At 36.5% G+C, this 11897-nt stretch overlaps 1 protein-coding gene across 2 annotated transcripts; it reads left to right on the plus strand.

Moving 5' to 3' along the window:
* The first annotated feature begins 462 nt into the window (after window positions 1-462).
* On the plus strand, window positions 463-11434 carry LOC121426893 (transformer-2 protein homolog alpha-like). Of its 2 annotated transcripts, XM_041623299.1 has the most exons (9): window positions 463-568; window positions 2635-2882; window positions 3111-3180; window positions 3677-3805; window positions 5159-5218; window positions 6882-6997; window positions 7484-7701; window positions 8324-8335; window positions 9891-11434. In XM_041623299.1, exons 1-9 carry the CDS (start codon window positions 539-541, stop codon window positions 9908-9910), a joined length of 903 nt encoding a protein of 300 aa, XP_041479233.1. In that variant the 5' UTR covers window positions 463-538; the 3' UTR covers window positions 9911-11434. The 2 variants fall into 2 exon arrangements, with proteins under 2 accessions (XP_041479233.1, XP_041479234.1); XM_041623300.1 differs by lacking the exon at window positions 8324-8335 and having other exon boundaries at window positions 8834-11434.
* Window positions 11435-11897: the final 463 nt, after the last annotated feature.

Consider the following 11897-nt stretch of genomic DNA (forward strand, 5'->3'; position numbering starts at 1 on the left):
AGACTCTACTCTCTCTCTCTCTCTCTCCCTCTCCATAAATATATATTAATCATGCAGACCAGAGAAATTATACAGAAATTCAGAATGTCAATTGGTATACCCAGTTGTTGTGTGTCCGGACAGGTTGTGTGTACGATCAATTTTAGAAAGTCATTTGGAAAAATTCACAAGTGAAGTTTCATCAATTTCTGGTACAAAATGTTAGGAGATATTGTAGAGAACAAAATAGAAGATGATTACATCTATTTAATTCATATTTTTAGTGTAATCCAAAGACAAAAAAGAAGGCTTCAAAATTATAAAGTGTCCGGACACCCGACCCCCCCATCCTACAGCTAGACAGTACTACAGCCTTACAGGGAAGTCGCTTCTCGAGTATCGGGGCCGCCGCCGTACCACCGAGCAGCGAGGCTAGGCGCCGGTGTCGACCCACGGCCACCCACGTGTGATTTCACGCGCGCGCAGCTAGCCATTGAATTACCTTTGCCTTGAAGCTTGGCCTTGGATTAACGGTACAGCAAGAGAAATATCTACGAAAATGAGTGCAAGTGCAGAGCAAGAGGATTTTGTAAGTACTGTTTTGAGATCTGCAACCAAAACTCAAGTTTTTCTTTGAGCATGCAGTAATTCAGCCATATTTCTGTGTAGAATATTACTCGTTGATGATCATCAGTCTCAGCGTTCGTTTCACGTTCACTTGCTTTTGAAACATCAGTGGTTCTCACCCTTGTAGCTCATCCGGAAATTGGACCCTGTGCAATTTCAATGACTCTATCACAGATTCGTGATTTCTTGGTCGGATATGTGTGCTTAAAAATTACACGTGCTGCTAATTGAAATGGCCTGGAAATGTGAAACGTCACTGACCCCGACATTAGTGCACAATTAATGTATAGAAAATTTTATGGTACAAAATATAACGCCTTTCCTAAGAAAATAAATCTAATTCTAATCAAGATAGAATATTGTAAATAAAAGTTTTGAACTGTGTGGGGGCAATGGAATTAACTGGAACTTGGATTGGAAGGCAAGTTTCACTATCTATGTACACGCTGAGCTACCTCATCACAGTGTCAGTGGAGTCATATTATGACTCCACTGACACTGTGACTGTTCAACTGTGGACTAAAATCTAACCATGGTATTACTATTAGGCATCAATTTGGTGCACTGTGACAAATGCGCGCATCAGCATTGGACATGTTTTATACACGTGCCCGATACGCGCTAAATTAAGCGAAATTTATACTGGAAATCTGCATAAACCATGGACTCAAGTCAACCTTGGTACGATAATACGCCATTGGCGGACTGTACCAGCCTGGAAGAAGAAGAACCTTGGGTTTTTAAAACCACAGAGCTACCAAGTCTCACGCATTGTGCGTGAGACTCGCGCATTCAGGGTCCGTCTCACGATCTCACGCATGGCACCCATTTTTCTCACGCATCGGGACCCGACAGAAAAAAAGGAAAAAAGTAGCATTATTCACCAGATTATACGACTAGCCGACCACCTTCGCGTCTAACCTGGCACGCGAGATGAATAGAGAGTGCAGTCAGCGCACAGCTAGTACGTGGTACATGAATTGCGTGCATGCATCGCATGGTTTTGAAGCCCATATCTCATGAGCGCGTGCGACTTTTCGCAACGTATAAATGTAAATAATGGCACGGCGCGTGCACAGAGACGTCGAGTCATGAAAATCTCACGCATAACATTTTTTTGAACTTGGCATCTCTGAAACCACCTTGTGAATTTGGGCCTGAAACTAATTAAGGACCTAGTTCATGAAACTTGGACATTTATAGAGCAACCATGTGTCCCTGAATATCATGTGTGAGTTTCAGGTCACATGATCAAGGTCACTTTAGCCAGGGTCAACAAACTTGGGCTATGATTGAGGTATTTGAGGAAATGTCATAACTTTGAAAGCTTTTGGATCTAGTTCATGAATATAAAAGCAATCAAATATCCTTGATCATCCTGTGCAAGTTTCAGATCACATGACCAAGGTCAAATGTTATGTAGGGTCAATAAACTTTGGTGATGTTGGGGGTATTTGTGGAATTGTCATCATAAATGTAAAATTTTATGGATCTTGTTCATGAAACTTGGACATAAGAGCAGCAATGTATCCCTGAATACCCTGTGCATGTTTCAGGAACATGGTCAAGATCAAAGGTCATTTATAGGTCAATGTACTCTGGTCATGTTAGGAGTATGTGTTGAATTGGTATCTTAACAATAGAAACTTAGAAAGTTTATGGATGTAGCTCATGAAACATTGATATAAGGGTAATCAAGTATGAATGATTGTTTTGCACATGTCTTACATGTAGGTGGTCACAGGTCATTTTTGGTAAATGGACATTATGTTTTAATACTGTTTTCTTCTGTGAATAATTATTCATTAGCCGTTTTCAAAGGCAGCACTCATGCTATATCGAATTGCATAATGCAGGCAAGACTGCCAGAGGCGTTCCACTTGTTTAATGATTATTTTGCTTTCATCTTTGATTATTGAAAGCATAGAAATCACATGGCCCTTCAAGTCAGGTATATTCAAGCGTGTTTAAAATTGAAAAAAATGAATTAATAAAATCTTTTGATTGAACAACTTTTAACATTTGTAGGAGGCACAAGTGACTGACTCTATCCTAGATGAAGAAGACGACAAGGTCCAGAAAACAGCTGACAAAGCAATAGGCAGGTCCAGGTCTCGATCCACCAGCAAGCATAAAAGTAAATCGTATCGTTCCAGGTCAAGATCCAGGTCTAGGTCTAGGTCCAGATCCCGGTCTTATTCAAGATCAAGGCGTAGGAGGCATCGTTCTCGCAGTCATGATCGACATGACCGTTATGGAGGTCGACATAGATCCTCGTAAGTTCTTTGTCATATTTAATCATTATCAAGACAATGCATGGAGTTGAAAGCGTTATATAACTTTCTATTGTGTGATTTTCTCTTTTTTTGGGGGGGGTAGGGGAAGGCTACTTGACATCAGGAGCAAAAACTAAGATTATACAAAAATATGATTGAAATTGTAATTTCTGAGAAATCTTGGAGATTTTCTTGTAGAAGAAATTTGTGACTCTTTTTTTTGTTTAGTCGCTATAGAGAAGGTAGAAGCCATAGTCGTTCCCCAATGTCCAACAGACGTCGTCACCATGGAGACAGGGTGAGTACATGTATCATACAAAAACTCATTTTGTTATAAAACCAAACTCTGTTCAGGTAAAGTAGTATATCACAAGATCTGATGGCAAGTAATTAGCTATTTCGTTGCAATTTAAACAACCACTTCACCTAAAATTCATTGTGTAAAAAAAAAAATCATATTGATACCAAAATGATGATAAATTGTAATGAAATAAGCATGGCATTACAGCGGGATGTAGTGACCTTAATTGTGATTGTAATCTTCAGTGTGATTGTTTAAAATTCAGCTCAGATTTCTCCGGTCATGTACCTGTACCAGATCTTGACCAACAATGATATAGTGTAAATTAAACTTGATTTTGCAGACTTTCTCATAAAATCATTGTTTCCTGCAACACTTCAGTTCAGTTTTAAGCTTATTGACTAGTCTCTGAGTGTATACTCTTTCAAATTTGATACACCAAAGGCAACATGATCATTTTCCTTTAATGCGACATGAATACGTTTCATTGCAGGAAAATCCCAAAGAATCGTCCTGCCTTGGTGTGTTTGGACTCAGCCTGTACACGACAGAACGTGACCTGAGGGATGTGTATGAACACTACGGAACTCTGACCAATGTCAATGTTGTCTATGATCATCAGGTATGTAGAATCATTATGTTCAATTTAATGGCCCATACAAATGATGCGGGTGATGAAGAGGTTCCATGACATTTGCTCTGGCGACAATTGCTCTGGCGGCAATTGCTCCGATGAAAATCCGCACGTTAAGCCAAGCATAAAATCTAATCTACAATACCAAACAAAATAAAACCTAATCATTGTCTTTGCATTATTCTGAACCTATGACCTTATTACAATCCTAACTCTAACACATGCTGAGATATTAAGACCAGAGAAGATGGCAAAGGAGCAAATTAACACTATCTGAATACTAGGGTGGTGATAATCCTTGTATACATTTCCATGTATGTCCAACCAAGCATATGTGTGACCTTTGAGCTTTGTCTGTGTTTTGTATAAAAATGTCACAATGCTCTCAAATTATCATAACTTGAGTGTTACTTCAGCTGAAGAACGGAGAAAAATTGGGGGATAGATGTATGAAAAAGGTTTATTATGATTTTATAGGATTGACCTCATGTATATATCAGGAATATAAGTTTTTATATGTATTATATGTACAATTTCAATTCAAATTCAATTTATTTACCTTCGTTAAAAAGCAGCATACATAAAAATATGACATCAAATAAACATTGTACATTTTTATTGAAAAATGGAGGGATACCCTTAAAGTGCAAGTTCACCTCAGAAAAATGTTGATTTGAATCAATAGAAAAAAAATCAGACAAGCATAATGCTGAAAATTTCATCAAAATCAGATTGAAAATAAGAAAGTTATGACATTTTAAAGTTTCGCTTATTTTTCAAAAAATAGTTATGCACAATTTAGTCACATGCAAATGAGAGAATCAATGATGTCCCTCACTCACTATTTCTTTTGTTTTTTATTGTTTAAATCATGCAATATTTCAATTTTTAAAGACCAACTTAACTGAAACATAAAATGTTAAACAATGGTAATTCCACATGTTCAGGGCAAAATAATACTTTGTTTCACAGGACAATGAGGAGAAAATGAGAATATTCATATAGTAAAATACAAAAGAAAAAGTGTGTGATGTCATCGGTTCCCTCATTTGCATACCGACCAGGATGTGAAAATAACTATTTTGTGAAATAAAGCGAAAATTTAAAATGTCACAACTTTCTTATTTTCCATCCGATTTTGATGAAATTCTCATTGTTGTGCTTGTTGGATTTTCCTCTTTTTATTCAAATTCACTTTTGGTTGGGGTGGACTTGTCCTTTAATAAGCAAATTGCTGGTAGGCAGGGTCCCAATATAGAGTATACATGTGAAGTTAACATAAAATACCTCATAAACTTTTTTTTTTGTTCTCTCCATTCTTTTATTTTTTTTTTCATACAGACTGGAAGATCAAGAGGTTTTGCATTTGTGATGTTCACAAGCACATCTGATGCACGGGAGGTGAGACACATTTTCATTATTCAACGTTTTATTCAGTAGGGTTTTGTGTTCAATGCGTTGGTACATCCATGGACCATGTACAGAAGCTCTAATGGTCATTGATGTGATAGGCAAGTCGAGAGAAAGAGTTGCAGGTTAAGATGGACTGTATGCAAGTAGCGAATAGGCAATGGACAAAACCTTTTGGGACCAAAGAAATCTATTCTGGGCCCATCTTTCAAAGAGTTGCGATTGATCTGATCAATCTCAACTATGGAAAGCCAGCAACGTCAACATCTAAAATACATGATAATTCAAAATGTTTTATAGATATGAGGTATATTCATAAATTTATTGTTTTCTTGATAATTTGATGTTTGCCTTTGTATTCAAAGGACATTTGGCAAATTTCCTGTAGAAAAAATTATGACACTGATGGATTTCCATAGAGTTACGATCAGCGTTCTCGCCAGTGTATAATACGCATGGTTCAAACACCATGCGTGCGGAAATGGAGACCAAGTGGAACCATGCGTAAAATTTCAGCGACATGCGTGGAAAAATTGATTGGAAATATTCAGAAAAAATAATACACTCCATGAACTCATCTTAGTGATATCAACTTCATTTATCGGGTTGCGCCGAAGTCCCACCAACTTAAGACCACTTACAGGCCTACTACGGCTAGGAAAGTGGCAAGGCGCCCAGCTAGCTCGCGGCTGCTATTGCGGGCATATGACGGCACGGTACGGTCGTTCCGTTGCCTATTCCCCCGTTTGCCCCGCACATCACACCGGCTATGCTCCATGGTGAAACGTCAGATCACAGACTCACACAAAACTTACATGTCGATCTACACGCCATTACGTTGTTTGGTGTTGGAACACACAGTCGTAAATCACTAGGAAGTGTCCGTGATATATTTTGCATTTGTGTATGTGCACGAAAGCCACACGCATGCGCTCAGCTAGCTCAGCGAATTAAGTTGGATGACGCGTCTCGACTCTATTGACCAACTCCATTACATATCACATGACCCTCAATCATGAACGCTGTTTTGTTCCGAAGTTGAATGCATTTCGTGATTTCCCTTTTCTCGAAAATATTTACAATTCATAAGCTGGAAAGCTGCACTTCTCTTTCTTTGGACTGAACGGCAAGTATCTGTGCATTTATGTGCATTTGTGTGGGCTTAAAAATACGCCACAATGGGGCTTCCTTAGCATCTCTATTTGATGAAAAGGCCGTCGCTTCCGCGCCCACCCCCCAGGAGTGGCAGCACAAGTCCCCGACATGGGTGAATTTTTTTTCTGGCGAGAACGCTGGTTACGATTGGTTGGATTAATCGTAACTCTTTGTAGAACGGGGCCCTGGTGGGTGCTTCATAAAGCTGTTCGTAAGTTAAGAGCGACTTTAAGAACGACTGGTGAACCTTTCTTACGCGCTAATCAATCACCAATGAACTTTTCATGGTGAATATCATTTACCACAAGAAAGGATCACCAGTCGTTCTTAAAGTCGCTCTAAACTTACAAGCGGCTTTATGAAACAGGCCCCAGGTCTGAATGACTGCAACGGCTTAAGTGAGTATTCGACTTGTAGAAGGTAGACTCATTCAAGTTTACCTGTAATTCAACTACCTGAGTAAACTCCATTTGAACATGGTATCCTGATCTTATTACAGGCTCGTGAGAGTACAAACGGAATTGAAGTAGACGGTCGTCGCATCCGGGTAGATTACTCTATCACCGAGAGGGCTCATACTCCTACACCAGGGGTCTACATGGGAAGGCCTACAGGGTAATTAATACATTCTTTCAATCATCTCTGGGTCAAGCTGTTCTTGATTATTGTTTAGCAGAGCTGCCCAGTAGTATGGATTTCCCTATTTAGTACTGAAAAATGTGAAGAATACTGATGGTTTTATGCAAAATACTTGTCAAGTTATCGTCAATAAAGATTCCTGTACAAGTACTGTATGTTCCAACATCATAATATAATCATATATATTATTGATTCAGTTTGACTGCAACACCACCAAGAAGGTAGGCTGGGCCGGGACCACCATATCATAACAATGCAATGAGCACCATATCAAATGGGAGACAATCCCAATATTTACAATTTTCGTCAGCAATGGTTTGTTCCTTTTCGGAAGGGGATGGGGGTTGCTTCTTGAATATTTTTATCTTTTTTTGCAGTACAAGGTTGAATTTGATGATAATCTTGTTCATTTTCAACATTCTCATCACTGTATCCTACGTTTCTGTCATCAATGTTTTGTAGAAACAAGCGAGATAGGGAACGGAGTTACCACCAGAGGGGGTACCATCGCTCCCCATCACCACACTACTACCGACGGTCCCCATCCCCGTACTACAGACGTAGCCCTTCACCGCACTACTACCGCCGCTCACCGTCCCCTTATTACCGTCATCACCACCACCACAGCAGTAGTAGCAGGAGACACAGCTATTACCCCAGGGATCGTTCTTTCTCGCCAAGTGAGTGTTAGGACCATGCCCCCCCCCATTACATGAAAGTTATGGTTACTTTTTATCTCGTAATTACCACGGTAACAGGCCTTTACAGCTAATCATAATTGAGGAATCCATGGAAGTTAAAATTGGATGGCAAAGCTAGTATATTAATTACTTGCGTGCAACAGAGCTCTTAACAAGTATTTTAAAAAGATCTAATTTTCATCATGAGTAATGTTTTTGATTATCTCTTTTCAATCGTTATGTTTGTTGATATCCAATAAAGGAACGTATGTGTGTACGTAAGAGAAAAGAAAAAGTTCAGCTCGTGATGTGAAATTTATGCAGGGCTGCAAAATTAAATCACAGAAATGAAAAAATAGTAATAAGGAATGTAAAACATCAAGTTTTGGTGTTGCAAGGTATTTGTAAACATTGAATTATCTATTTCTATAGATGATTCATTCTATATCGGTCGGTTATAAATTTCTTGCAGACATTATTTTGAGTGTTTTTATTCACATATTAAGATGTTTGCTGTATTGTATCATTTAAAATGGTAAAACATGTAAGTGTAATTGTTATTCACAACGATTAAACTAGTTTTTTTATTAAGAAATATATGTTTAAATCAATTCCCTTTCAGAGATGAGAATCAGTAAGTTATAAATTTCTTGCAGAAATTATTTTTAGTGTTTTTTTCTTCTTGTAATGTTTTGTTGACTGTATTGTTTCTGAATGGATTAAGATGGTAAAAAAGTAAACGTAATTGTTAGTCGCGATAATTCAACCAGACTTTTTACTGATAAAATATGTTAAAATCCAATTTCAATTCAGAGATGAGAAATGGGATTATCTTGTAATTTTATCCATTTGACTACACTCAATTGTATTGTAAACGATGGCATTGCTAAAGTTAAAGTAAGATAGATATGTTAGAGTTTCAGAATGAAAATACAACAAGAAAGCTGTGAAGAAACTCTTAAATTTATTTTGAAAACCGTTTAAGAAGAAAGATAAGATTGCTGCAAAAGTGGTATTGTCCATATTTTGTTTCATGAATGACACACTATTATTTGAATAACATCCATTAGTAGTGAAATCAATGTATGATTATTAACAATCTTTAATTCTCCTTCTCTTCCCCATGTTTTAGGTCGATACTAACAACAAAGAGCACTTTCTGCATTCTGCATTGACCAAGCTTTATCATCTTGTGTTTTGTAAACTTATTCATTTTAGTAACGTCTTATGATTTTTTTAATCCATTGTTCTTAATCCTTCATCCTCCAATTAAGGGATCATCTTAAAATATCAAGTAATTCATATCCATATTAAGTGATCATCTCAGATTACAAACTCAAGTTTCGGTTATACATTTTACAGTCATAATGGCCCTTATTCAGAACTCTGGTGTGACTCAAATCACGGTGTTATGTTATGGTTTGTCTATGGGTAGCCAAATAGGGTGTTATGGTTTATCTATGGGTAACCAAATAGGATGCAAATTTCCATTACTGTATGTAATTTATTATCATATTTGCCACTCAAAGCATTACAAACCAGTTCAAAATGGTCAGAAAGAATATTTTTCTTCACCATAAAAACAGTGGATAGTTCCCAGTAAACTCACAAGAAGCTCTGATAGATTCTCACACTGTGGTTTAGGTTAATCTGGAGTACTCAATATGGGCCTATTGATTTATATTTTAGTTTTATATACAGACCTGGGCTCCGTAACACAAAGGTTTGCGATGAATCGCAAATATGAAAGAACCGCAGTGATTGGTCCCTGGTCAGTATTTTAAACCTAATGGGCGTGTAACATTGATATTGATTGGTCAGTTCATATAGCGATTGATCGCTAATCTTTGTGTTACAGAACCCTGTATATATTTTTTTTCACCTCAGATGCATTGATATTTTTATCTATTTTACACAAGTCCTAAAACCTTCCCAGATTTTTCAGTTTGCTGATTTTGTAATTACAATAATTGATCTCATTCTCTATATCTTCATATTGTGTGCCAATTTGTTTGATAACAATTTAGTCTGACCCATGTTATGCAGTTACATGGACTAAATGTAGACCAAATTGGGATTAAGTAGATTAGCAAAGCCTGCATTGGAATCATAGAAGATGCTGAAGGGGATTAGTGGTGATCTGTTTCTAATCAATTTCTCTGTTTTATTTCTCCATCTATTGAATTCAGATTGGGAGAACAAGATGTGATCTCAAGTCAGAATAAGAAGATAAATAATATTTAGAAGAATTGAAGAACAATCAAGAAAAGGTTTTAAGAAGACAAAGAAAGTCATTCAACCGAAGAATTTTGGCATTTTCTTAGAAGAGGAGATTTTACCGTTGAAGAGAGCAGGATATGGTATCAATTAAAAAAAAAGATTGACAAAAATCTTAGATTTGAAGAACAATCAAGAAAAAATGTTTGAGGATGATAAAAGGAATCATTAAAACTGAAGAATTTTGGCATTTCTTCAGAAGAGAAGATATTTTATTTTTGAAGAGCAGGATGTGATATAAATTCAGAAAAAGATTGTGAAAATATAGAAGATTTGGAGAAGAACTAAGAAAAAATTATTTGAGAAGATGAAGAAAGGAGTCATTAAACCTGAAGAATTATGGCATTGTTTTCGGAAGAGAAGATATTTACTGATGGAAGAAATGAACAAGAAATGCACTGCAATCAAGATATATGAAAAGAAGATTTTTAAACCTCAACCGGAATCTGCCAGAGCTTAGAAGATTCTTAAATGCAAATATAAAAATTTAAATCTGAAGAAAATGAAGGTCGGTCATGTCAAGAAGATGTTTTCAGAAATTTTCAAGATGATTTTCATTCTTACGAAGAGTAGAAGATGGAAATTACCAAACGAATTTGAAGATGAAGATCACCAATAAAAAAGGGAAGATTACCCAACATGAGATTGATATGATCTAAAGCATCACTCATTAAAGCTGCAATTGAGAAGTAAGAAGTTATCAAAAGAAGTTAGAATGATAAGATACACAGTGAAGTTAAGAAGATGTTTGAGTTCATCTGGTTCAAGATGAAGTTTGGAGATGACAAGGTCCAAGTTAATAGGTTGAAGGTTATATGGTTCAAGATGAAGTTATGAGATTGAAGATTTACTGGTAGAAGATGAAAGCACAATGTTGAAGATTATCTGGCACATGATGATCTCATGCAAGATGTAATTAAGAAGTTGAAGATCATAAGATACCATATGGAGTAAACTAAAAGTTCAAGATCATCTTTCTGGTACATAGTGAAGATAAGAAATTGAAGATTTCTGATACAAGTTATATTAAGATGATGAAGTTTATCTGAGGTTGAAGATCATAAGATTGAAGATGATGTTAAGCCGTACGATGTTGAGAAGTCAAAGATTATCTTGTAGAAGACTAGCTTAAGAAGTCAAAGCCAACCTTGCACAAGGTGAAGTTAAGAAGTTGGAATGTTTTCTAGCTAGAAGTGAAATCTTAAGGCTGAAGAATGTCTGTCAAAAGATGAAGTTAAGAGGTTGGATGCAAGATGTAATTAAGAAGTTGAAGATCAAAAGATACAAGATCAAGAAACTTGTTGAAGATTCTCTTATTCAAGATGAAGTTAGATATGTTGGAGATTATGAACTATGGGATGGAGTATAGAAGTTGAAGATCATCTGAGAAGTTAAAGATCTTTTGGTTGAAGACATTTTGAAGAAGGTTGAGAAATGTTTAAGGATGCAAGAAGAAGTTAGGTTAAAAGAAGATCATATGGTTCAAGAATGGCTCAAAGAGTCACTTAAGAAGTTACAAGTTAAGAAGTTTAAGTTTATCTGGTGCAAGACTAATTTAAGAAGTTGAAGACATGATGAGATGCAAGATCATTGGTAAGTCTTTAAACACAGATATTTGCTGATTAAAGCTTGGATTTTTTTGTGCATTTCAGCCATTTGCTCATAAAGACGAAGACAGACTTTAACAGGAAGTAATATTTTTGGATTGTGTCAGTAAGAATCTAAGATTGTGTATGTCCTTGGTAAGGTTATCTATCATTTCTTTGCATGCCTAGCATAAATGTTAGATAATATGCTTTGGACAAATTTATATTGTAATTTTTGATGAATATTCTCTGCACAACAAATGATACTGAATAATTGATTGTAAATTCAGCGATTGAGGTTGAGTACTGGATACAATTTCATTTGTTGCACTC

This window comes from Lytechinus variegatus, chromosome 13, assembly GCF_018143015.1.
Source record: "Lytechinus variegatus isolate NC3 chromosome 13, Lvar_3.0, whole genome shotgun sequence".
NCBI classification, from domain to species: Eukaryota; Metazoa; Echinodermata; class Echinoidea; order Temnopleuroida; family Toxopneustidae; genus Lytechinus; species Lytechinus variegatus.

Bases quoted from the DNA above. Each gene is read 5' to 3' on its own strand.
- LOC121426893 (XM_041623299.1), top strand. From the start codon at position 539: ATGAGTGCAAGTGCAGAGCAAGAGGATTTT. The intron at 3,806-5,158 runs GTATGTAGAATC...TTTTTCATACAG, and splicing joins ATGTTGTCTATGATCATCAG to ACTGGAAGATCAAGAGGTTT. The intron at 5,219-6,881 runs GTGAGACACATT...ATCTTATTACAG, and splicing joins GCACATCTGATGCACGGGAG to GCTCGTGAGAGTACAAACGG.